The following is a 27,914-nucleotide window of genomic DNA, read 5'->3' as shown; positions in this document are numbered from 1 at the left end:
GTTGTTGTTGTGCTGTTGTTGCAGTGTGGAGCTGTGTCTGGGACGGCAGTAAACAAATCTCTTAACGAGGAGGATAGTACACTGTTGCAGCGAGGGGAACCAGACACAGGAGAATGTCCCAGAAAGGACCAACACAAGACCTCGGCCCCTCGTAGCTCAGCCACAGGAACCAGAGCCAGGACCAAGAAGACAGTCGTAGGTTCCTCTGAGACTCTCCCTCCACTCGACTCCTGCTTACTCTGTGCCTGTCTGTCTGGGTCTAGGTGAAACAATGTGGTATAGATATCATAAGCTAGCTCTTGCTTTACATACAGTGCCTTCAGAAATTATTCATACCCCTTGATTTATTCCACATTTTGTTGTGTTACTGCCTGAATTCAAAATAGATTAAATCAATTTTTTCCTCACCCATCTACGCACAATACCCCATAATGAAATACAGAAATACAGTATCTCATTTACATAAGTATTAAATCCCCTAAGTCAATACATGTTAGAATCACCGTTGGCAGCAATTACAGCTGTGAGTCTTTCAGGGTAAGTCTCTATGTCAAGGTAGATGTAGGTGGGTGTGGTGGTGGAATCAGGCGCAGGACGCAGAACGTTAGTCCAACAGACTTTAGTAGATGCACACAAAAACAATCACGAATAAATGCCCTGAGGCGAAAACTCCGCACGTAGGCGAAAATAACGGGCGCACTAACAGGTACGTCAAAACACTCCAAACAATATGGAGAAATAACTCAACCGAGCAAACAGTAGAATAACAGCCTACCGGCACGACAGTAAAACAATAACACACAACACTAGACAAACACAACGAGAACTTATAGGACACTAATTACACTAAACGATAACAGGTGTAACAACAATCAGACAAAAGCAAACGAACATAGAAACATGCAACGGTGGCAGCTAGTATTCCGGAGACGACGAACGCCGAAGCCTGCCCGAGCAAGGAAGGGAGGCAGCCTCGGCCGAAACCGTGACAGTACCCCCCCCCTTGACGCGCGGCTCCAGACGTGCGCCGACTCCGGCCTCGGGGACGACCAGGAGGACGCGGAGCAGGGTGCGTCGGGTGCCCACGATGGAATTCCGTCAGGAGAGACGGGTCCAAAATGTCTCTCCTCGGCACCCAGCACCGTTCCTCCGGGCCGTACCCCTCCCACTCCACTAGATATTGGAGACCCCCCATCCGACGTCTCGAATCCAAGATGGACCGCACGGAGTACGCCGGTGCCCCATCGATGTCCAATGGGGGCGGAGGAGTCTCCCTGATCTCACTTTCTTGGAGTGGGCCAGCTACCACCGGCCTGAGAAGAGACACATGGAACGAGGGGTTAATACTTTTATACTCAACAGGTAGTTGTAATTTGTAACACACCTCGTTCAACCTTCTCAGGACTTTAAATGGCCCTACAAACCGCCGACCCAGTTTCCGACAGGGCAGGCGGAGGGGCAGGTTTCTGGTAGAGAGCCAGACTCGATCACCAGGTGCGTACACCGGTCCCTCACTGCGGTGGAGATCGGCGCTCGCCTTATGACGACGGAGGGCCCGCTGCAGGTGGACGTGTGCAGCGTTCCATGTCTCCTCCGAGCGCCGCACCCACTCATCCACCGCAGGAGCCTCGATCTGGCTCTGCTGCCAAGGTGCCAGAACCGGCTGGTAACCCAACACACATTGGAAAGGGGTTAGGTTAGTGGAGGAATGGCGTAGGGAATTCTGGGCCATTTCGGCCCAGGGAACGTACCTGGCCCACTCCTCCGGCCGGTCCTGGCAGTATGTTCTAAGAAACCTACCCACATCCTGGTTCACACGTTCCACCTGCCCATTACTCTCCGGGTGGTAACCCGAGGTGAGGCTCACCGAGACCCCCAACCGCTCCATAAAAGCTCTCCAGACTCTGGAGGTAAATTGGGGACCTCGATCAGACACAATATCCTCGGGTACCCCGTAGTGCCGGAACACATGGGTGAATAGTGCTTCGGCGGTTTGCAGGGCAGTAGGAAGGCCCGGCATAGGGAGCAAACGACAGGCCTTAGAAAACCGGTCCACAACGACCAGTATAGTGGTATTCCCCTGTGAAGGAGGAAGGTCAGTGAGGAAATCCACCGAGAGGTGAGACCATGGTCGTTGTGGAACGGGCAGGGGTAGTAACTTACCCCTAGGCAGATGTCTAGGCGCCTTACACTGGGCGCACACCGAGCAGGAGGAAACATAAACCCTCACATCCCTCGCCAACGTGGGCCACCAGTACTTGGCACTAAGACAGTGCACTGTCCGGCCGATACCAGGGTGTCCAGAGGAGGGTGACGTGTGAGCCCAATAGATCAATCGATCCCGAACCTCGAGCGGAACGTACTTCCGACCCTCCGGGCATTGAGGTGGACTAGGGTCGGTGAGTAACGCCCGCTCGAGTTCAGCATCGACCTCCCACACTACCGGTGCCACCAGACAAGACTCCGGCAGTATGGGAGTGGGCTCCACGGACCTCTCCTCCGTGTCATACCGCCGAGACAGTGCGTCTGCCTTACCGTTCTGTGACCCAGGGATGTACGTGATCTTAAATGTGAACCGGGTCAAAAACATATTCCACCTCGCCTGGCGAGGGTTCAGCCTCCTCGCTGCCCGGATGTACTCCAGGTTACGGTGGTCCGTCAAAATGAGGAAAGGGTGTTGAGCCCCCTCAAGCCAGTGCCTCCACACCTTTAGGGCCTGTACCACGGCTAACAGCTCCCTGTCCCCTACGTCATAGTTTCGCTCCGCCGGACTGAGCTTCTTGGAATAAAAAGCACAGGGGCGGAGTTTAGGTGGCGCGCCGGACCGTTGCGAAAGCACGGCTCCTACACCGGCCTCTGACGGTACCTGATATGGCAAAGAGGGATCCGGATGCGCCAGCACCGGGGCCGAGGTAAACAGGTCCTTCAGCCTCCCAAACGCCCTGTCCGCCTCGGCTGACCACTGCAGACGCACCGGACCCCCCTTCAAAAGAGACGTTATGGGAGCTGCCACCTGTCCAAAACCCCGGATAAACCTCCGGTAGTAATTCGCAAACCCCCAAAACTGCTGCACCTCCTTCACAGTGGTTGGCGTTTGCCAATTACGCACGGCTGACACCCGGTCTACCTCCATCTTCACCCCTGACGCAGACAACTGATAACCCAAAAAGGAGACCGACTCCTGGAAGAACAGACACTTCTCTGCCTTGACATACAGGTCGTGCTCCAACAGCCTCCGCAACACTCGGCGCACCAGGGCCACATGCTCGACTCGGGTAGGCGAGTACACGAGAATGTCATCTATGTACACGACCACCCCCTGCCCCTGCATGTCCCTGAAGATCTCATCCACGAATGATTGGAAAACTGAAGGAGCGTTCATCAACCCGTATGGCATGACAAGATACTCGTAATGGCCCGAGGTGGTACTAAAGGCTGTCTTCCATTCATCGCCCCCCCCTAATGCGCACCAAGTTGTACGCGCTCCTGAGATCTAATTTAGTGAAGAAACGCGCCCCGTGCAATGACTCCGTCATGGTCGCAATCAGCGGGAGTGGATAACTGTACTTCACCGTGATCTGATTGAGACCACGGTAGTCAATGCACGGGCGTAACCCCCCATCCTTTTTCTTCACAAAAAAGAAACTTGAGGACGCAGGGGAAGTGGAGGGCCGTATGTATCCTTGTCTCAGAGATTCGTCTATGTAAGTCTCCATAGCTCTCTTCTCCTCCTGAGACAGAGGATACACATGGCTCCGTGGGAGCGCAACTCCTGCCTGGAGGTCTATCGCACAATCTCCCTGCCTATGGGGAGGCAACTGCGTCGCCCTCGACTTACTGAACACAATAGCCAAATCCCCATACTCAGGGGGAACGTGCAATGCGGGCATCTGGTTTGGACTCTCCACCGAGGTAGCCCCTACGGAAACGCCTAAACATCGACCCACACACTGGGCAGACCACTCCATCAGAGCCCTCTCATGCCACGAAATAGATGGGTTATGGGTACTCAACCAGGGCATGCCCAGCACCACCGGATACGCAGGCGAGTCGATCAGAAATAGCTGGATCATCTCCTGATGACCCCCCTGCGCACACATCCTAAGTGGCGCCGTGACCTCCCTGATCAAGCCCGCACCCAACGGACGGCTATCTAGGGCATGAACGGGGAAGGGAACGTCAACAGGGAGAAGGGGAATCCCTAAGGCTAAACAAAATTTCTTATCAACAAAATTCCCAGCCGCGCCTGAATCTACCAGCGCCTTATGCTGGGAATGAGGTGCTACCTGTGGAAAACGCACAGGCATACAGTGTGCAACAGAGAGCTCTGGGTGAGTGGGGCGCCTACTCACCTGGAAGGACTCCCCAGTGCGGGACCTGTCGTCTTCTCCCCTAGGAGGCCATCCCCAGCACCTAGCCGTGGTGTGTCCTCCCCGACCACAGTTGGGGCAGGAGATGGACCCCCTCGTCATCCGACCCCTCCTCTCTCTAGCGCCAGCGCCCCCGAGCTCCATGGGGCACGGCTCGGAGGCGCTGGAGGGTGAAATGGACGGACCCCCCTCGGGACGTCCGCGGGTAGCTAGCAGGGTATCCAGCCTGATGGACATGTCGACCAACTGGTCGAACGAGAGGCTGGTGTCCCTACAGGCCAGCTCCCTACGGACGTCCTCACGTAGACTACATCGGTAGTGATCGATGAGGGCCCGCTCATTCCACCCTGCATCCGCCGCTAGAGTACGGAATTCTAAGGCGAACTCCTGGGCACTCCTCTTCCCCTGCCAGAGGCAGAACAGACGCTCCCGTCGTAGGTGATGGTGAACTCGTCGTAGGTGATGGTGGTAGCGTCGATTCTCCTCCACTCTGCGTTGGCCCATTCCAACGCCTTACCGGAAAGGCAGGAGATCAGGGCGGACACGCTCTCGTGTCCCGAGGGCGCCGGGTGCACGGTGGCCAGGTAAAGCTCCACCTGGAGAAGGAATCCCTGACACCCGGCAGCGGTCCCATCGTAGGCCCTCGGGAGCGAGAGTCGAACTCCTCTGGGTTCCGGAGCGGGAATGGGCTGACTTGCCGATGGTGCGGGCAGGGAGGATGGTGGTGGAGGTGTCCCTCGGGTCTCCCAGCCTCGGATGGTGGTGATCACCTCCTGCAGTGCGGACCCCATCCGCAGGATCTGGTCATTCTGCTCGCGGACCCGGTCCTCCAGCGTCGCCTGTGCTGCTGCGGCTCCTGCTGATTCCATTCTTGTGGTGTGTTATTCTATCAAGGTAGATGTAGGTGGGTGTGGTGGTGGAATCAGGCGCAGGACGCAGAACGTTAGTCCAACAGACTTTAGTAGATGCACACAAAAACAATCACGAATAAATGCCCTGAGGCGAAAACTCCGCACATAGGCAAAAATAACGGGCGCACTAACAGGTGCGACAAAACACTCCAAACAATATGGAGAAATAGCTCAACCGAGCAAACAGTAGAATAACAGCCTACCGGCACGACAGTAAAACAATAACACACAACACTAGACAAACACAACGAGAACTTATAGGACACTAATTACACTAAACGATAACAGGTGTAACAACAATCAGACAAAAGCAAACGAACATAGAAACATGCAACGGTGGCAGCTAGTATTCCGGAGACGACGAACGCCGAAGCCTGCCCGAGCAAGGAAGAGAGGCAGCCTCGGCCGAAACCGTGACACTCTAAGAGCTGTGCACACCTGGATTGTACAATATTTGCACGTTATTATCTTTTTTATTCTTCAAGCTCTGTCAAGTTGGTTGTTGATCATTGTTAGACAGTCATTTCCAAGTCTTGCCATATATTTTCAAGCCGATTTAAGTCAAAACTGTAACTAGGCCACCCAGGAATCTTCAATGTCATCTTGGTAAGCAACTCCAGTGTATATTTGGCCTTGTCTTTCAGGTTATTGTCCTGCTGAAAGGTGAATTTGTCTCCCAGTGTCTGTTGGAAAGCAGACTGAACCAGATTTTCCTGTAGGATGTTACCTGTACTTAGCTATATTCTGTTAATTTTTTTCCTAAAAAACTCCCTAGTCCTTGCTGATGACAAGCATACCCATAACATGATGCAGCCACCACCATGATTGAAAATATGAAGAGTGGTACTCAGTGATGTGTTGTGTTGGATTTTCCTCAAACTTTGTATTCAGGAGAATTTCTTTGCCACGATTTACTTTAATGCCTTATTGCAAACAGGATGCATGTTTTGAAATATTTGTATTCTGTGCAGGCTTCCTTCTTTTCACTCTGTCATTTAGTTTAATATTGTGGAGTAACTACAATGTTGTTGATCCATCCTCCGTTTTCTCCTTTCACAGCCATTAAACTTTGTAACAATGTTAAAGTCACCATTGGCCTCATGGTTAAATCCCTGAGCGGTTTCCTTCCTCTCCGGCAACTGAGTTAGGAAGGACGCATGTATCTTTGTAGTGACTTAATCAATTGGCCACCCGGACTATTTACATTGACACCCCTCCATTTGTTTTTACACTGCTGCTACCCGCTGTCTATTATCTATGCATAGTCACTTTACTCCTACCTACATGTACAAATTACCTCGACTAACCTGTACCCCCGCACATTGACTCGATACCGGTACCCCCTGTATATAGCCTCGTTATTGTTATTTTATTGTGTTACTTTTTATTATTTTTTACTTTAGTTTATTTGGTAAATATTTTCTTAACTCTTTCTTGAACTGCATTGTTGGTTAAGGGCTTGTAAGTAAGCATTTCATGGTAAGGTCTACACCTGTTGTATTCGGCACATGTGACAAATAAAGTTTGATTTGATTTGATTTGAGACAACATCCAAAGTGTAATTAATAAGTTCACCATGCTCAATAGGTGCCCTTCTTTGCGAGGCATTGGAAAACCTCCATGGTCTTTGTGGTTGAATCTGTGTTTGAAATTTACTGCTCGACTGAGGGACCTTACAGATAACTGTATGTGTGGGGTACAGAGAAGAGGTAGTCATTCAAATATAATGTTAAATACTATTATTGCACACAGAGTGAGTCCATGCAAGTTATTATGTGACTTGTTAAGCACATTTTTAGTCCTGAACTTATTTAGGCTTGGCATAAACAAAGGGGTTGAATACTTAATTTTTTATGAATTTGTAAATCAGGGCAGGTGCGCTCGAGGTGATTAGGGTGCGTTGCGTTTCCATTCAGGTGTTGCCGAGGTGGTGCGCTCAGACCAGTGGCTCAGTAGACCAGCAACACCCCCCCCCCCGGACGCGCGGCTCCCGCCGCAGGACGTCACCAACCAAGAGGACGACCCCAAGGACGAGGAGCGGGCCGGTCAGGGCGCAATGGTGGATGTCCCGAATTAGGTTGGGGTCCAGAACGTCCCCAGCCGGAACCCAGCGCCTCTCCTCAGGACCATACCCCTACCAGTCCACCAGCTAATGGAGACGTTTACCACAGAACCTGGAGTCCAGCAGGTCCCTCACCGCATACGCCGGACTCCCGTCACTGTCCATGGGCGGAGGAGACATAGCCCGGGGGACGGCATCCGCCAGAGGACCAGGAACCACCGGCCTGAGGAGAGACACATAAAAAGTGGGTGAGACACGGTAGTGAGGGGTAAGGAGCAGCCGGTACGATACCTCATTTATCTGCCGGAGGACCTTAAACGGCCCCACAAACCAGGGGCTCAGTTTCTTGCAGGGCAGGCGGAGAGGGAGGTTTTTAGTGGACAGCCAGACACGATCACCAGGCTGGAATACGGGGGCCTCACTGCGGTGACGGTCGGCTTGGTCCTTCTGCTACCCATATGTGCTCTAAATTCCGGTGTTCAGTGAGAATCCGGAATGGATGGACTGCGCACTCCAGCCAGTGTCTCCATTCCTCCAGAGCGAGGACCACCGGCAACAGCTCCCTGTCTCCAACTCCATAGTTCCTCTCTGCGGGTGTAATCTTTTTCAAGAAAAAGGCACAGGGATACATTTTATCTGGCTTACCATGCTGCTGGGAGAGGACCCCACCCATACCCTTCTCAGATGCGTCCACCTCCAGGATGAAAGGACGAGCTGGATCTGGGTATTTTAGGAGGGGCGCAGTTGTGAACCTCTCCTTCAGCCTCTTGAAGCAGCGTCAGCCGCAGGGTTCCAGGCCTGCTTCTGAGCCCCCCCCCTCCCTAAGGAGAGAGGTGGGCGGGGCGGCTATGGAGCTGAAGGACCTGATGAAACGCCGGTAGAAATTTGTGAAGCCCAGGAAGCTCTGTAGGTCCTTGATGGTGGTGGGGACTGACCATGACCTGACGGCGTCCGTCTTCGCTCTTTCCATGAACATCCCCTGAGGACTGATCCTGTATGCCAGGAAGGAGATGGCCTGTTGGTGGAATTCGCATTTCTCCCCCTTCACCAACAGGCTGTGTACCCAGAGGCAGAGTTGGACCGCTCTGACATCCCTGACATGCTCCTCGAACGTAGCCAAGTAGATCAGGATATCGTCGATGTACACGGAACACGTCATTGACGAAGGACTGGAACACGGTAGGTACGTTGGCGAGGCCGTAGGGCATGACGCAGTATTCATAGTGGCCTAAGGTAGTGCTGAATGCCGTCTTCCACTCGTCTCCTTCCCGGATTCAGATAAGGTTGTAGGCACTCCTTAGGTCCAACTTGGTAAAGTACCGGGCCCCTCGCAGCTGCTCGATGGCCGACGGAACCAGAGGGAGGGGGTAATGGTACTTGGTGGTGACTGCGTTCAGCCCCCGGTAGTCAATGAAGAAGAAGCTGGCGGAGGCAGGAGAGGTAGAGCGTCTGATTAACCCCTGTTTCAGGGTCTCCGCCACATACTTCTCCATGGCCTCAGTCTCCGTTATGGAGAGGTCAGGGAGGTGACCAAGAACCCGATGGTCACTCTGACAGAGCTCCAGAGTTCCTCTGTGAAGATGGGAGAACTTTCCAGAAGGACAACCATCTCTGCAGCACTCCACCAATCAGGCCTTTATGGTAGAGTGGTCAGACGGAAGCCACTCCTCATTAAAAGGCACATGACAGCCTTCTTGGAGTTTGCCAAAAGTCACCTAAAGATTCTCTGGTCTGATGAAAGCAAGATTGAATTATTTGGCCTGAATGCCAAGCGTCACGTCTGGAGGAAACCTGGCACCATCCCATGGCGAAGCATGGTGGTGGCAGCATCATGCTGTGGGGATTTTTTTATCAGTGGCAGGGACTGGGAGACTAGTCAGGATTGAGGGAAAGATGAACGAAGCATAGTACAGAGAGATCCTTGATGAAAACCTGCTCCAGAGCGCTCAGGACCTTAGACTGGGGTGAAGGTTCACTTTCCAACAGGACAACGACCCTAAGCACACAGCCAAGACAACACAGGAGTGGCTTCGGGAAAAGTCTCTTAATGTCCTTGAGTGGCCCAGCCAGAGCCCGGACTTGAAACCCATCGAACATCTCTGGAGAGACCTGAAAATAGCTGTGCAGTGATGCTCCCCATCCAATCTGACAGAGCCCTCTGTAGCGCCTTACGGTCGGAGGCCGAGCAGTTGCCATACCAGGCGGTGATGCAACCGGCAGCCTCTTGAAGCAGCGTCAGCCGCAGGGTTCCAGGCCAGCTTCTGAGCCACCCCCCCCCCCTCTAAGGAGAGAGGTGAGCGGGGCGGCTATGGAGCTGAAGGACCTGATGAAACGCCGGTAGAAATTTGTGAAGCCCAGGAAGCTCTGTAGGTCCTTGATGGTGGTGGGGACTGACCATGACCTGACAGCGTCCGTCTTCACTCTTTCCATGAACATCCCCTGAGGACTGATCCTGTATGCCAGGAAGGAGATGGCCTGTTGGTGGAATTCGCATTTCTCCCCCTTCACCAACAGGCTGTGTACCCAGAGGCAGAGTTGGACCGCTCTGACATCCCTGACATGCTCCTCGAACGTAGCCGAGTAGATCAGGATATCGTCGATGTACACGGAACACGTCATTGACGAAGGACTGGAACACGGAAGGTACGTTGGCGAGGCCGTAGGGCATGACGCAGTATTCATAGTGGCCTGAGGTAGTGCTGAATGCCGTCTTCCACTCGTCTCCTTCCCGGATTCAGATAAGGTTGTAGGCACTCCTTAGGTCCAACTTGGTAAAGTACCGGGCCCCTCACAGCTGCTCGATGGCCGACGGAACCAGAGGGAGGGGGTAATGGTACTTGGTGGTGACTGCGTTCAGCCCCCGGTAGTCAATGAAGAAGAAGCTGGCGGAGGCAGGAGAGGTAGAGCGTCTGATTAACCCCTGTTTCAGGGTCTCCGCCACATACTTCTCCATGGCCTCAGTCTCCGTTATGGAGAGGTCAGGGAGGTGACCAAGAACCCGATGGTCACTCTGACAGAGCTCCAGAGTTCCTCTGTGAAGATGGGAGAACTTTCCAGAAGGACAACCATCTCTGCAGCACTCCACCAATCAGGCCTTTATGGTAGAGTGGTCAGACGGAAGCCACTCCTCAATAAAAGGCACATGACAGCCTTCTTGGAGTTTGCCAAAAGTCACCTAAAGATTCTCTGGTCTGATGAAAGCAAGATTGAATTATTTGGCCTGAATGCCAAGCGTCACGTCTGGAGGAAACCTGGCACCATCCCATGGCGAAGCATGGTGGTGGCAGCATCATGCTGTGGGGATTTTTTTATCAGTGGCAGGGACTGGGAGACTAGTCAGGATCGAGGGAAAGATGAACGGAGCATAGTACAGAGAGATCCTTGATGAAAACCTGCTCCAGAGCGCTCAGGACCTTAGACTGGGGTGAAGGGGGGTAGCCCTATTTGGTAAAATACCAAGTCCATTTTATGGCAAGAACAGCTCAAATAAGCAAAGAGAAACGACAGTCCATCATTACATTAAGACATGAAGGTCAGTCAATACGGAACATTTCAAGAACTTTAAAAGTTTCTTCAAGTGCAGTCACAAAAACCATCAAGCGCTATGATGAAACTGGCTCTCATGAGGACCGCCACAGGAATGGAAGACCCAGAGTTACCGCTGCTGTAGAGGATAAGTTCATTAGAGTTAACTGCACCTCAGAAAATGCAGCCCAAATAAATGCTTAACAGAGTTCAAGTCACAGACACATCTCAACATCAACTGTTCAGAGGAGACTGTGAATCAGGCCTTCATGGTTGAATCGCAGCAAAGAAACCACTAATAAAGGACACCAATAATAAGAAGAGACTTGCTTGGGCCAAGAAACACAAGCAATGGACATTAGACCGGTGGAAATGTGTCCTTTGGTCGAGTCCAAATTGGAGATTTGTCTTTGCGAGACATGTGTGGGTGAACAGATGATCTCCGCATGTGTATTTCCCACCGTAAAGCATGGAGGAGGAGTTGTTATGGTGTTGGGGGGCTTTGCTGGTGACACTGTCTATGATTTATTTAGAATTCAAGGCACACTTAACCAGCATGGCTACTACAGCATTCTGCAGCAATATGCCATCCCATCTGGTTTGGGCTTAGTGGGACTATCATTTGTTTTTCAACAGGACAATGACCCAACACACCTCCAGGCTGTGTAAGGGCTATTTTACCAAGAAGGAGAGTGCTGCATCAGATGACCTGGCCTCCACAATCCCCCGACCTCAACCAAATTGTGATTTTGTGGGATGAGTCGGACCGCAGAGTGAAGGAAATGCAGCCAACAAGTGCTCATTATATGTGGGAACTCCTTTAAGACTGTTGGAAAATCATTCCAGGTGAAGCTGGTTGAGAGAATGCCAAGAGTGTGCAAAGCTGTCATCAAGGCAAAGGGTGGCTACTTGAAGAATCTCAAATATAAAATATATTTTGATTTGTTTAACACTTTTTTGGTTGCTACATGATTCCATATGTGTTATTTCATAGTTTTGATGTCTTCACTATTATTCTACAATGTAGAAAGTCAAAATAAAGCAAAACCCTTGAATGAGTAGGTGTTCTAAAACCTTTGACCGGTAGTGTAGGTCGTGGATGGCAGGAAGCTTGGCCCCACTGATGTACTGGGCCATACACACTACCCTCTGTAGCGCCTTACGGTCGGAGGCCGAGCAGTTGCCACACCAGGCGGTGATGCAACCGGTCAGGATTTTCTCGATGGTGCAGCTGTAGAACAATTTGAGGATCTGGGGACCCATGCCAAATCTTTTCAGTCTCCTGAGGGGGAAAAGGTGTTGGTGTAGGGGTTGGTGTGAATAAGTTGTGGACCTGGAGGTCGTTTTGTGCTGGGGGTCAGACTTCTCTCTAGGCCCTTCCTTTCCTGTAGTCCACGATCAGATGGCTTTGTCTTGCTATGTTGAGTAGAGGTTGTGTCTGCTCCCTGTCTGCAAGGTTGAGTCAGTGGCTGTCATTGTCGGTGATCAGGCTTACCATGTTGTGTCGTCAGCAAACTTAATGATGGTGTTGGAGTCGTGCTTGCCATGCAGTCGTGGGTGAACAGGGTGTACAGGAGGGGACTGTGTTGGAGTCGTTGCTTGGGCCTTTAGTTGTTGGTGGTCAACGTGGCAGGATGTTTGCTCTGTGGGGTCTTGTTGTGGTTCTTCGTGGTGGGTTGGCCACGTTCAGAAGTCCAAGATCCAGTTGCAGAGGGAGGGTGTTTTGTACAGGGGGTCCTTAGCTTAGTGATGAGCTTTGTGGGCACAATGGTGTTGAACGCTAAGCTGTAGTCAATGAACAGCATTCGCACATAGGTGTTCCTTTTGTCCAGGTGGGAAAGGGCAGTGTGGAGTGCGATTGATATTGCGTCATCTGTGGATCTTTTGGGGCGGTATGCGAATTGGAGTGGATCTAGGGTTTCCGGGATGATGGTGTTGATGTGAGCCATGACCAGCCTTTCAAAGCACTTCATGGCTACCGACGTGAGTGCTACGGGGCGGTAGTCATTTAGACAGGTTACCTTCGCTTTCTTGGTCACAGGGACTATGGTGGTCTGCATGAAACATGTAGGTATTACAGACTCGGTCAGGGCCAGGTTGAAAATGTCAGTGAAGACACTTGCAGGTGTGCCAAGCTTGTAGCGTCATACCCAAGAAGACTCGAGGCTGTAATCACTGCCAAAGGTGCTTCAACAAAGTACTGAGTAAAGGGTCTGAAAACGTATGTAAATGTGATATTTCTGTTTTTTTATTTTTAATACGTTTGCAAACATTTCTAAAAACCTGTTTTTGCTTTGTAATTATGTGGTATTGTGTGTAGATTGATGAGCAAAAAACAACAATTTAATACATTTTGAATACGAAATGTGGAAAAAGTCAAGGGGTCTGAATACATTTACATTTTAGTCATTTAGCAGACGCTCTTATCCAGAGCGACTTACAGTTAGTGAGTGCATAATTATTATTTTTTCATACTGGCCCCCCGTGGGAATCGAACCCACAACCCTCGCGTTGCAAGCACCATGCTCTACCAACTGAGCTACACTTTCCGAATGCACTGTATAAAGGCCATCCATACCGGTTTGGATATAATGAGATGTCCAAAGCAGAGCTGTCCATTGTATCCTCTTCTGTTCCTTGTTTTACAAAGTGTGTACACAGGAAGTGTGTGTGTGTGTGACAGCTGAGTGGTTTACTGTCCCCAGGTCAGGTGTTAGTCTGCCTATTAGACAGGCTTAGCAAGGGAAGCGATGCAGCAAGTGTCAGATGGAGAGGTGGTGCTAGGTATGTTTTGTGTCGGCTGTATGGAAACCCTGCTAACGGCCTGTGTCTGTATAGGTACCATGTCTGGATCAGGATCAGATTCGACAGGTGAATGACTAATTAGATTGGTGGGAACAGAATGATGTGGCTTTGTGCTCTCCAGTCCTGATGCATTCTGGTTCTCAGAGTCTCAGAGCAGATTATAGAGTCAGAAAGCTGCAGAGGCATGCGGAACACCACCAAGGTCTGAGTCAGAGACAGACAGGCTGCATGGAGACCACCTTCACACTGTACACAATGTCCTAACCCTAACCCACTGTCAATGGTTCCAACGTCTGGCCGGGAAACACTGTGTCTCCCTGTGTGTGTGTGTGTGTGTGTGTGTGTGTGTGTGTGTGTGTGTGTGTGTGTGCGCGCCAGGCTCTGTAACACTGACCTCAGGCCAGGGTTAATGATTACTTCCCTAGAAGCCCCAGGCTGATTCCAGGATCTAGACCACCCCTACCGCATGCATGCACACACCCCTCGGCCTCTTACATGAGAGTTTTGGAGTGGGTGTGAAAGCAGTGGAGAGAGAGAATATGATGTTAGAGTCTGAGCTGCTGCTGTCATGATGAGGGGCTCAGAATAACCTGACCATGGTAACTAACTACTGCAGCATGTGATGTGATTGGAATGTTATGAGCTGATAGAGAGGTTGCGTCTCAAATGACACCCTATTCTTTATATAGTGCACTACTTTTGACCAAAAGCAGTGCACTATATAGGGAATAGGGTGCCATTAGGAACACATGCAGAATGTTTGGAGTCAGCGTTTGACAGGACGTTGTTATGGCTGTTCCCCTGACCCTGCCTGTCTCTAGGTTAGGGTCACCATTTTTCGGGTGGTCTCAACATGACCCCTGTCGTACTGACATACAGATTCCCGTCCACAATGGTTTGCTAGATGGAAAGGGTATTTTATTCTTAATATTCTGGTTCCATCTCCTCCTGCACCCAATGCATAGTGACTGTGAGGTATGTGTTATGTGTTGAATACGTGACGGTGAGACCCCCAGGTATGTGGCGTGTTCTGTGTTTGATGCGTGAGGGTGAGACCATCAGGTATGTGTTCGGTGTTATGTGTTGGAATGTTCTGCAGCACGTTGCTATGCTCCTGTGTGTCTCAACATGACTGCAGATGCAGCATTCCACGTGTGCCCTGAGACCTGACACTTCTAACAGAGACAGATAGTTCCTCCTCAGAACATGGCAGGATGGAGCTGGTCTGATGGCCCTGGCAGACAGAGGGTCAAAGGATCAAAATACACACAGACACACATCCATGTTTTCACAGCAGGACAGAAAGGCAGCAGTGATGGATAACTTCTCTGACATGGTTGTGACCCATTGAAGCAGAGTTCTAAATTTAGCCAGGTGTTTTCCTGTCTGTCCAGGGGTTGGATAGAGGAGGTGATGGATGAGGCTGGTCTACTAGTCTACTGGCTAGTCTACTGGTCTACTGGCTGGACTACTGGTTTACTGATCTACTGGCTGGTCTACTGGCTGGACTAATGGTCTACTGATCTACCGGTCTACTGGCTGGTCTACTGGTCTACTGGCTGGTCTACTGGTCTACTGGTCTACTGGCTGGTTTACTGGTCTACTGGTCTACTGGCTGGTCTACTGGTCTACTGGCTGGTCTACTGGTCTACTGGCTGGTTTACTGGTCTACTGGTCTACTGGCTGGTCTACTGGTCTACTGGCTGGTTTACTGATCTACTGGTCTACTGGCTGGTCTACTGATCTACTGGCTGGTCTACTGGTCTACTGGCTGGTCTACTGGTCTACTGGCTGGTCTACTGGTCTACTGGCTGGTTTACTGATCTACTGGTCTACTGGCTGGTCTACTGGTCTACTGGCTGGTCTACTAGTCTACTAGTCTACTAGTCTGCTGGTCTACTGGCTGGCCTAATGGTCTACTGGCTGGTCTACCGGTCCACTGGCTGGTTTACTGATCTACTGGTCTACTGGCTGGTCTACTGATCTACTGGCTGGTCTACCGGTCTACTGGCTGGTCTACTGGTCTACTGGCTGGTTTACTGATCTACTGGTCTACTGGCTGGTCTACTGGCTGGTCTACTGGTCTACTGGCTGGTCTACTGGTCTACTGGCTGGTCTGCTGGTCTACTGGCTGGCCTAATGGTCTACTGGCTGGTTTACTGATATACTGGTCTACTTGCTAGTCTACTGGTTTACTGGCTGGTCTACTGGGACAGCTTCTAGGTCGCCCAATGATCTCTTTCTATCCCTTATTTTTTCTTAGACTTTGAGAGTAAAACTAGGGTTATTTTCATAGAGAGCAGGTCTGAGGTTTTATTTTACAACCGAGACAAGTATCTGAATGTTGTGGGGAGAGATGGATTCAGTCCTGTGAGTTTCAGCCTGTAGTTACGTGTTATGAGTTAGGGGTTGTGGATCATGGCTATGCCTTGGCGTAGAGGTCCAGAGGGAGTATCTAGAGCTGTGCTGTTAGAAGCCACATAAGAGTAATGGCCGTGGAGAGACCTCATCCATCCTACCCTGCCCTGAGCTATGATGAGAGGCCTGGATCGTTACATATTACATAGGCTGCGTCCCACATGACACCTCATTCCCAATATAGTGCACTACGTTTGACTAGGGCCCATGGGGCTCTGATCAAAAGTAGTGCACTATGTAAGGAATAGGGTGCCATTTTGGAGGCAGCCATTTACAGCTATAGGTTTGGTTATATAATATCAGACATGGGTTTGGGGGTTCTCTGTCTGTCTCTGTGAACAAATGTGATTCAGGTTAGTCGCGCATGCCAAATGAAACACAATGAATGATTGGTGGGGTAACCTCAGACTTCACTCTGTGGGGTTGGGAGTGTTCAGGACTGTTAAATCCATTCCAAATGCAACCCTATTGTCTATATAGTGCACTACTTGTGCCATTTTGGATACATCCTACACAGACCACAGGGCTCTGTGTGGGGCTGGGAGTGTACTCTACATAGACCGCAGGGGGAAAGTAGGGGGAGTTGGGAAATGCAGGAAAAAGTCAAACACAAACGTCAACGTTGTTCACTGGGGACGTAAAGAAATGCATGATGGGGATTATGTAATTCCTTCCAGATCTCATGTGAACTTTGTACAGCATCCCATTGCCAGCTACAATGTATAGCAGCATCTCAGAGAGTACTATTGTAGAGCATGGACATGTCCCATAGCCTGTTAGATTAGGAATGTTTTCCACTTGTTTTGTCTGAACTAGTTGATTTATTTAGTCAATGCAGAAGACAGGTAGACCAGATCAGTTATCAATCACTAAAGACCAGACATGTCAGTCCATATAAACATCTTGGTTGTTGTAGCAGAGGTAGCTTCCTGATAGGGCTGTGTCTTCTTTCTGTGTCTTGTCACCTGACCTCTAACCCATAACCCGACATGTGGTGATTGCTCAGAACTGAGGCGGTGTGGTATAACCATAGAGACAGATAGAGGATTCTAGTGTCCAAAAGCCTGTTTTAGCATGGCCAGCACTATTAAGGATTTCACCATTTTTAAGTAGTAAACTGGGTGAGACTTCCTATGGGTTAAGGAAGGATCACATAATTCCATCCAGGTCACCAGGAGGGATCAGCCAATAAATGATACTCGTGAGGAAACATTCCATAACTGCAGTTGGCAGTAAACAGCCAACCTTGGCTTTATACCTGTTCAAACAACACACTCTAGGTGGCAGTGTGCACCCTTTGTTTGCCAACTCATAGAAGTAGTAGGGGAAGAAAATGTACTACTTCAAAATGGAGATGGCCTCAATGGTGCGCTGCCGATGTTCTCACAGACGCCATAATGGGACAGATACAATGATGCGATGTCTATCCAAGTCTATGGGTATAACTAAATCAGTGAAGAGGAAAATGGAAGGGCACGAACAGGACTTTATCTGGGCTGTCGAGGGACAGACAGAAGTCTAGGACAGTTTTTGAAGCCCCTGTGAGAAAAAGGCAGACTGGTATCTCCATTGGGGCCATTCAGTCAGTTCTAAAAGGGTAATTTTCATTTTAGCTTTATTTCTAGATGTGGGTCAGAGACGGTTCAAATCAAATCAAATCAAATCAAATGTTATTGGTCACATACACATATTTAGCAGATGTTATTGCGGGTGTAGCGAAATGTTATTAGATCTATGTTAATACACGTCAGTTTAGAGTTTCGACAGCGCTATGGGCCCAGGTCAAAAGTAGTGCCATTTGGGACGTAGACCTAGTTTCCTCTGTCTGCAGAATGAGATGAGATGATTGGTTAGAGCAGAGAGCTGAGAGAGACACTGTCAGCATTGCTTCTTATCTCCAACCCTATGACTGAAGAGGACAGAAATGTAATAATGAAATTCGACTCTGTTATGCTGAATCTCACAGTCAATAAGCAGGGATACTTGGGTAACAACATCAGTCCCTTCACCTCATAGTGTTCTGCCTGAGACCGAATATTGCCTGTATGTCTCCACCTGTTAACCACCTCACTGCTCTGCTGTTGGACAGAGGCTACTCTCTGTAATAGATATGTTTCCTCATACTACCATTGTTGCATCCCAAATGGCACCCTATTCCCTTTATAGTGCACTATTCCGGCTGTGGCAAAGATCCTATCCAGCCACACATGGTGCTGCACAACCACCAGCTGACCTCTAAAATCACAACATATTGTCTCTGGAGACACACAGGCCTAAATACTTATGGCGAGTTTCCAATGACAATTTAACCAGGTGTTTTACCCAAAAGACTCAGACTTCTGTTTCTATCTACATGGACCAGCACCCGTGTCTCACTGGGCCATGGCTCCGGCGGACCTGCCATGACTTGGGGCTAAGCCCAGGTCACTGGTACTTTTCAACAGGCATTTACATAACAAACGCTAACTGTGAACTTTAACACCTTCTCACAAAGCAACAGTCTTGAATGATGCAGAGGTTGTTGATTCTGCTCACCACAAGTCATTAGAGTCACACTCCTGATGATAACACTAGCGCTTACATTAACATAAAACACTGGCGACCCACTGGTGTTGGGATAAGTCTCAATGTAAAAGCACCATATTATAGTGCACCCTGGTCAACAGTATTTTACTTTTATAGAGAATAGGATGCCATTTGGGATTATAGCCATGTGTTTAGTCTAAATTGGTCTAATAACACTACTATAAATAAACTGTTATAAATACTAAAGTGATGTACAAACATGAGCCAGCTGTCCATATTGAACCAGCCATCAGGTCTCTATGGTAACACAGTAAAGCAGGCAGCAGCCATATAGATCAGTCATTAACCCTTAACTCTTTATGGCTGTGGCATTACTAGGATACAATTCAGTTCATTACTCCTCTCCTCTCTGAATATATCCTCTGTGGCATTACTAGCATGCCACAGACACCTGACTTGTACGTCACTGTAGTATTTATAACATTTTGAAAAGTTGTTTGTGTATTCTTCAACCAATCTGTTTTGTTGTTTGTTTGTGACAGCCATGCAGTTAGAGCGGTATTGAGGGCTGCAGTACACTCTACTGTTGTGTGACTAACCATTGTCTATTTCTCTTTTTTGCAGATGTGCAGTAAGATGACCAATGCAGGAGCAGGTAAGGCATGTGTACATGTTTCACCAGGCTGTGTTTTGAATCTGGGATGTAGCCCAAATGGAACCCTATTCCCTACATAGTGCACTACTTTGGACCAGAGCCCCTATGTGCCCTGTTCAAAAGTAGTGCACCATATATGGAATACGGTGCAATTTGGGACATAGTCACTGTCATTAGATTGTCTTTAGATTGTCTTTAGCAGCCCTGCTTAGCTCTTTGAGTCCAGGGTCTGCTCTGTTAGTCCAGGGTATGCTCTCTTAGTCCAGGGTATGCTCTGTTAGTCCAGGGTATGCTCTGTTAGTCCAGGGTATGCTCTGTTAGTCCAGGGTCTGCTCTGTTAGCCCAGGGTCTGCTCTGTTAGCCAGGGTCTGCTCTGTTAGTCCAGGGTATGCTCTGTTAGTCCAGGGTATGCTCTGTTAGCCAGGGTCTGCTCTGTTAGCCAGGGTCTGCTCTGTTAGTCCAGGGTCTGCTCTGTTAGCCAGGGTCTGCTCTGTTAGCCCAGGGTCTGCTCTGTTAGCCAGGGTCTGCTCTGTTAGCCAGGGTCTGCTCTGTTAGCCAGGGTATGCTCTCTTAGTCCAGGGTATGCTCTGTTAGTCCAGGGTATGCTCTGTTAGTCCAGGGTATGCTCTGTTAGCCAGGGTCTGCTCTGTTAGTCCAGGGTCTGCTCTGTTAGCCAGGGTCTGCTCTGTTAGCCCAGGGTCTGCTCTGTTAGCCCAGGGTCTGCTCTGTTAGCCCAGGGTCTGCTCTGTTAGTCCAGGGTCTGCTCTGTTAGCCCAGGGTCTGCTCTTAGCCAGGGTATGCTCTGTTAGTCCAGGGTATGCTCTGTTAGTCCAGGGTCTGCTTTGTTAGTCCAGCATCTGCTGTGTCTTTCAGGGAGCATTCCAAGTTTAACAGAGGTGGTTCGGTGAACCATTCTCGGGTGATGAGTAACCTTGCATGAGACCTGAAGTCTTGCATTAGCTCCCCGAGCCAATGCCTGGACTTTAGCTCAGCGGGCTAACACAGTATTTTAGCGTACATAAGACCTGCATGGTTTCAAACCCAGTCAGTCACATAAGGCTTGTCTGCTAGTGCTTGTTCCGCAGGGTGGTATGGCTATTGCTCTGAAACAATGTGGTTGTGAGTTACGAATGGGGACAGGTGTTCCAGCCAGGGTCCAGGTTTCACTCCCCAGCAGTGTCTAGAGAATGTCCAGAGAATGTCCCTCCCGACACACAGCCTGTCAGGCTTTCCTTTTAAAGGCCTATTTATACTGACAGCCTGGCTTGGCGGGACGTAGTTAAAATTAGGAGGCATGCCAGATCATTGTTACTAGTACTACATAGTTACTGCTGAGGGAACTATTTGTTGTGTTGTGATGTGGCCCTGGGGGTAGCTGGGAGATTACGGGGCGATGCCATTTTTGTCTCAGGTTCCACTCTCACATGAATTCTACGATCAGGGTGGGTAACAGGGGGTAACAGGGGGTATGTCAGTAATGTACAGGAGACCCTGTTCACATTCCATCACTCTCCCCTATAGGTAGGAATGTCTGCTGTGTGGTCTGGCTGTGATTTATGACGCGCTCTTAACATACAACTTTACAGCTCTGTGAATTATCACCACTCACACCAGGGTAATCCAGAGTGACGTATCACTGCTCACAGCTACAGCACGCTAACCCTAGAGTAAGGGTTGTAAATCTATGGACTGTTTGTCAACACAACCAAGACATTTCCTTCCCCATGGTTCTGTTGATGTCATATTATAGTACAGTGTGTTTCTACCCTCTCTGCTTTAATAGCGTACAGTATATTTAGCCACAAGACTCTCGACATGCCGTTTCCCTTTTAGCACCATATCCTGGCTGAAGTAAGCCAGACCAAAGTCAGTGTCAAAGTCAATGTGATGTGGTCAGAATCACTAACAGTAAGAGAACCGTAGTTAACGGAACATCTGTTTTCAATGGAAACACAGATTGCGTCCCAAATGGCACCCTTCTCCCTATATAGTGCACTACTTTTGACCATAGCACATATGGGGCTCTGGTGAAAAGTAGTGCACAATACAGGGAATAGGGTGCCATTTGAGACACACACACAGTCAGGATAATAACTGTGAGTAGGATGATGATGATGATGATGATGATAATGATGACGTATAGAAATGAAGCTAACTCTGAGCTCTGATATTCTCTGCTTATATTTGACAGCCGTACCGTAGAGACTGTAGAGACTGTATGATGTCATGTTACTGGACCAGATGGTCTGCAGAATCTATGGATGCATCCCAAATGGCACCCTATCCCCTATATAATTCACTACTGCTGACCAGAGCCATTTGGGCCTGGTCAAAAGTAGTGCACTATATAGGGAATAGGGTGCCATTTGGGACACAGACTATAGCATAGCACCAGTCATCATAACCACCTGTTCACCTCGTTATAGTGACATAGTCCAGCCGAGGAAACCTCTCTGGGCCCATATCCCAAATAGCCCCGCGTGTCACTAAACACACCACGCACACACACACGCGCAATGTCTAGGGTAGAGGTTAGGGTGGTCAGCTCACTGGGGTAGAGGTGAGGAGAACCACAAGTCAGACAGAGGCTTGAATCCTCATCTCTCTGAACCATGGCCTGTGTGGCCTGAATGTATTTGATGTGTTATCTCCTGACCATAGTTTATGGCCTTTAAACTCTATACCGATCGTTATATCTGTTGTATATCTGTTGTATATCTGTTGCTATGTTCTCAAAAGCATTTTGCTACACCCGCAATAACATCTGCTAAATATGTGTATGTGACCAATACAATTGGATTTTATTTTATTTGATGTTGAGAGGAAACTCCAAGCATCTATGGGAAAACGCCAGACCTTTCTGTCCAACTAGAAATGTTTTTAAACCCCAGAATATTTTTGTTTGTTTTCCCTCAGCTCCCAGAAGGACAGGCTCAGGGACAGTTTGGATTGTTTTAACAAAATCCAACAGCTTATTTTTAGAACATTTTACCAACATTTTACAGTCGTCTGTAAAATCTCTCAACGGGAGAGGGATGGAGAGAGAAGACGAATATGTAGTATGAAAATGTATGCACTCACTAACTGTAAGTCGCTCTGGATAAGAGCGTCTGCTAAATGACTAAAATGTAAAATGTAAAATGAAGAGATGGAGACAGGGAGATGGAGAGAGGGATCTAGACAAAGAACAGTCCACGAACATAGCAGCTACACTTAGCCGCTGTGTCGTTCAGACGTGGCCTGTAACCTGAAGCCATAATAACCGTCCGGGTGTTTTGTTATGGTAAACATCACCTTGGCTGACCTGCTCTCTCACAGTGAGGGGACAGGACACTGCAGTGCCCTAGAACTGTCTATCACTGTCCTAGACCACATACACACATGCATGCCTGTGCACGGAAACACACACCCATACAAACACGCACAACACGCTCACACACAAACACATACACACAAACACAAACACACACACAGATCTCCTCTCTGAATATATCCTCTAATCTGGGTTGACTGGTGCAATCTAAAGCCAGTTATTCTGTGAAAACAAAGGAAGAATTGTGTGGAAAGGGTTCATTCTCTTAATAAGACACTCCGTGTCTGAAGGCTCCATTGGGTTATTTAGACACTGCGTTCCTCACACCTCTCTGTGAATGACTTCAGGGCAAAGCATCCAACAACCTGGCTGACTTCCCTCACCAGGAAAAAGGACACGTCTTTAAGACTCTTTGTTAAACTGGCTTTCTTCTTTAGTTTATTTCCTCTTCACTCTTCAATTTCACCTTGTTATAATAAGGACTTGAGGTATCCTGCTGGTCCTATTGACTCTGCTGTCAGGCTGCTGCTTTGATCAACTATACAGAGTACTGACTGACTAGTTAACCATGGAGGAGTCCTCATCATCATGCACTACATGATTACACCCCCACCATGTCATCCTCACGTAAGATCAGCCTATACTCTAGTTTATTAATATATAGCGATTAGTTGTGAGTAGACTTAATCTTTTTGAGGTTTCTATTTAATATAATTTGTGTACTTTTTACCCCCATTTTTCTCCCCAATTCCATGATTACGATCTAGTCTCATCGCTGCAACTCCCCAACGGGCTCGGGAGAGGCGAAGGTCGAGTCATGCGTCCCCCGAAACATGATCCGCCAAACCGCGCTTCTTAACACCCGTTCGCTTAACCCGGAAGCCAGCCGCACCAATGTGTCAGAGGAAGTCAGCCTGCAGGCGCCCGGCCCGCCACAAGGAGTCGCTAGAGCGCGATGAGCCAAGTAAAGCCCCCCCAGCCAAACCCTCCCCTAACCCGGACGACGCTGGGCCAATTGTGGGCCGCCCTATGGGACTCCCAGTCACAGCCAGTAATGACACAGCCTGGGATCTAACCCCAAGCTGTAGTGACGCCGCAACACTGCGATGCAGTGCCTTAGACCGCTGCGCCACTCGGGAGGCCCCTTTTTGAGGTTTCTTAATCAAATGGATGCTGACTGTCCTGTTTTGTTTATATGGGATTTACTATAGAGTTCTGCACCACTAATATGAACTTGACTGAAGCTAAGTGTAGTCAATCAATGCTGCCACAGGGACCATTCCTAGAACACTTGGGAACACTATAACAGGAACATTAGAACACTTGGAAACACTATCAGAGATAATGTAGAATAATACTGCTGTGAAGTTCTGCATTCTGCCAAGCTGTTTCTTCTCCCCAGACTCCCATAACATGGCTGTGGTCAGTGTGATCATTCATCTTGGTGTAAAACGAGGTCTGTGCTGGCTCAGTCAGTATATACAGTATTCTAAATCCCTGCTCTAGGTCCATGGGTCCAGATGACGCACCACTGCCTGTTATATAACTCCAGGCCAGGCTGGTGGTAATCATCCAGTAGATTTGTCTTTCTATCTTTGTTTGACTCATCTCTGTTCCACCATTGGCACATCACATTGTTCCCAGCTGCCTTCCCAAACCTAGGCCTCTTCCCTCTTTCCTCTCTTTCCTTCTCTCTCTCTCTTTCTCCCTAGCCTCTCTCTCTCTCCCCCGCTACATCTCTCCGCAACCTCTCTCTTGCTCTTCCACCCTCAACCCTTTTCTCACCCTCTTTGCCTTCTGCCAGTGACCCTAAACAGCTGCAGCCTCTCTTCTCCTCTACCAGGACGCTCCCAGGCTGTCACACGCACACACACACACACACACACACACACACACACACACACACACACACACACGCACACACACACACACACACACACACACACAGGATTGATGATGAGGGAGAATGGGATATCACCTGTAGAACCGTAGACAGAACACAGGCAGAACTTATTCTGAGGGTGAACATGTTGAACTCAGACAGTCCCTATCTTACTTATGTGTTTATGATCACATCTATGTATGGTGTCAGTCAAGGTCATGAGAGGGACAGAGGGTGAAGAGGACAGAGGGGGAGTAGGTGAGGGGGAGTCTAGTAGAGGGTATATGTGTGTGTGTGTGTGTGTGTGTGTGTGTGTGTGAGCGGGGTTGGGGAGTAAAGTGATAGCTGATACTCACCAGGCCCGGTCGGAGAAGATGACCAGCGACAGATCTGGAACAGAGATGTCAGGACGGATCTATAGATTCTATACAGAAGTACATGACGTATTCCCTACATAGTGCACTACTTTTGACCAGAGCCATATGGGCCATGGTTAAAAGTAGTGCCCTACATAGGAGTATAGGGTGTCGTTTGGGACGTAACGACAGTGTTATGGAGAAGTGGATGAAGGATCACCGACTGGATGAAGCATGTCGTTGCTGTGGCCTCAATAGAAAACAGGTGTTCTCTCCAAGGTGGCCTATATTCAGTGAAGGGGCTGTGTGTGCTCGTTTGTGTTTACCAGTGAATGTGACCAGGACATTCAGCATTTTAATCCATTTAGCGACCTTAGAATACTATAATAGACAGCAGGTCTGGACTGTGTTGATGTGTCAGTAGTGGCGACGCTCAGAACTTGGAACTCCTGGAAAACCTGTTTTCATGTCATTATACTGTTATTCACTCCCCCTCCTCTCATTGGCCAGTACTGTCCGATCTATGACATCATGTGTTATATTTACTAGCCAGTCGTCATGTGTAGCTTTATAAAGAGCTCCTGGCCTGACCAGAGCATGAAACATTCCACACGGGGAAAGATGGAAAATAACTTGCGGTTTCCTGAGTCCACAGACCAGCCAGACTGTTTGACAGAAGAAAAAAACTGTCCTAGGTTTTAAAAAGACTATCTCCCAAATATACAGTCATTAGAGTGACTCTTCTTTTTAGGCTTAGGAGAAGATGTGAGGAACTACTCAGTGGTGGAAAAAGTACACAATTTACATACTTGAGTAAAGGGAAAGGGGGATACCTAGTCAGTTGTACAACTGAATGCATTCAACTGAAACGTGTCTTCCGCATTTAAGATACATTAATAGAAAATCACTCAAAAGTGAAAGTCACCCAGTAAAATACTACTTGAGTAAAAGTCTAAAAGTATTTGGTTTTAAATATACTTAAGTATAAAATTCCTTATAGTAAGCAAACCAGACGGCACCGTTTTCTTTTTTTTCTTTTTTTCTTTACAGATAGCCAGGGGCACGCTCCAACACTTAGACATCATTTACAGATAGCTAGGGGCACACTCCAACACTTAGACATAATTTACAGATAGCTAGGGGCACACTCCAACACTTAGACATAATTTACAGATAGCTAGGGGCACACTCCAACACTTAGACATCATTTACAGATAGCCAGGGGCACACTCCAACACTTAGACATAATTTACAGATAGCTAGGGGCACACTCCAACACTTAGACATAATTTACAGATAGCTAGGGGCACACTCCAACACTTAGACATAATTTACAGATAGCTAGGGGCACACTCCAACACTTAGACATAATTTACAGATAGCTAGGGGCACACTCCAACACTTAGACATCATTTACAGATAGCTAGGGGCACACTCCAACACTTAGACATCATTTACAGATAGCCAGGGGCACACTCCAACACTTAGACATAATTTACAGATAGCTAGGGGCACACTCCAACACTTAGACATAATTTACAGATAGCTAGGGGCACACTCCAACACTTAGACATAATTTACAGATAGCTAGGGGCACACTCCAACACTTAGACATCATTTACAGATAGCTAGGGGCACACTCCAACACTTAGACATAATTTACAGATAGCTAGGGGCACACTCCAACACTTAGACATCATTTACAAACCAAGCATGTGTTTAGTGAGTCCGCCAGATCAGAGGCAGTAGGGACGACCAGGGATGTTCTCTTGAGAAGTGTATGAATTTGACCATTTTCCTGTCCTGCTAAGCATTCAAAATGTAACAAGTACTTTTGGGTGTCAGGGAAAATGTATGGAATAAAAAGTACATGATTGTCTTTAGAAATGTAGTGAAGTAAAAGTAAAAGTTGTCAAAAATATAAATAGTAAAGTACAGATACCCAAAAAAAACTACTTAAGTAGTACTTTAAAGTATTTTTACTTAAAAATATATGTTTTACTTACTTTACACTGTCACTACTTCAACTACTTCAAACTACTACTAGAAACCTTCATTAGTAATGTTGTATTTAAGCTTTTGTCATTTGAAATGCCACATTACTTCTGATGCCTCCTATCCTATATAAAACCATGAGCATGGCCATGAAATCCCCATCATTATAAGAATGAATGACCAAATATAAATCCATCCTGTAGTTTGATGGTGCCATAGTGAACAGTTAGTCCATGCTGCCTGGACCTTGTCACAAATGCACCCTCTTCCCTATATAGTGCACTACTTTTGACCAGAGCTCTGGAATAGGGAAAAGGGTGCCTCAAACCAGAGAGAGAACAGGAAGAGAACAGGGTTTAGTCAGAGTTAATGAGGCAGGAAGGCCACTAACGCTCCAGGACTCTGCTCTGCTCTGGGACATGCCTACACAGCCAGCATGACTGCCTCCACCCCTGTTCAATGGCAGTCAGTCTGTCTGTCCTATCCTGGCTGTGTTTGTCCAGTGGAGCTTGGCTGTGAGGAAGCATGCAGCAGGAGCTTTACACAGCTCTGTGCTTTCACCTGTACATAGCTGTAACACTGTTACAGCTACAAACACCCTCCAATAACAAAAGGGGTTCAGTGCTAATAAAAGCCAGGTGGTGCAGACAGTAAATGTGTTCCCATGGATTATTGTGGCTAACAGCCTTAACAGATCCAGGCTTGACAACATTACATGCCATGTCATTCTCCTCTTGTTTAACAATGAAGAAACAATAGTCATGTTAGCTTGGCTTGCCAGTTACACTCTGTAGGCCTTTGAGTGGTCACTTCTGTTATTACAATCCTGAAACTAACAGTCTATTATAGTCTAGTACGACTAAAAGTGACATACTTTAGCAGCAGGCTGACTTTAGATGGGTCTGTCATACTGTCATCGTCATGGTGTGTGTGTGTGTGTGTGTGTGTGTGTGTAAACCTACAAGTTGCTCCTCTGGAAAAATGGAAAAGCGTCTTGGGAATATATGGTTAGGAAATGTATAGTGCATGACTGAGATGGGCCTGTAAGAGCGGGGTGAGGGGGGAGTCGGGGGCGTGAGAGTTCCCTGGTGTGTCT

The 27,914-nt window shown here is 48.5% G+C and overlaps 1 protein-coding gene across 1 annotated transcript in view; it reads left to right on the top strand.

Annotated features, from left to right (window-relative positions):
- The window catches only part of LOC311101862 (stAR-related lipid transfer protein 13-like), a gene marked incomplete at its 5' end in the record, with an annotated part of 95,345 nt that overhangs the window by 15,599 nt on the left and 51,832 nt on the right, over nt 1–27,914 (top strand). Inside the window, 2 exons of the mRNA XM_084143080.1 lie at nt 25–195; nt 19,242–19,272. Of these exons, the coding sequence (XP_083999206.1) occupies nt 25–195; nt 19,242–19,272 (202 nt within the window). The remainder of the gene's footprint in view (nt 1–24; nt 196–19,241; nt 19,273–27,914) is intronic.

This window comes from Coregonus lavaretus (assembly GCF_964263955.1).
Source record: "Coregonus lavaretus genome assembly, chromosome: 26".
NCBI lineage: Eukaryota > Metazoa > Chordata > Actinopteri > Salmoniformes > Salmonidae > Coregonus > Coregonus lavaretus.
The sequence above is the reverse complement of the archived record's forward strand: the minus strand, read 5'-3'. Positions and strand labels throughout refer to the sequence as shown.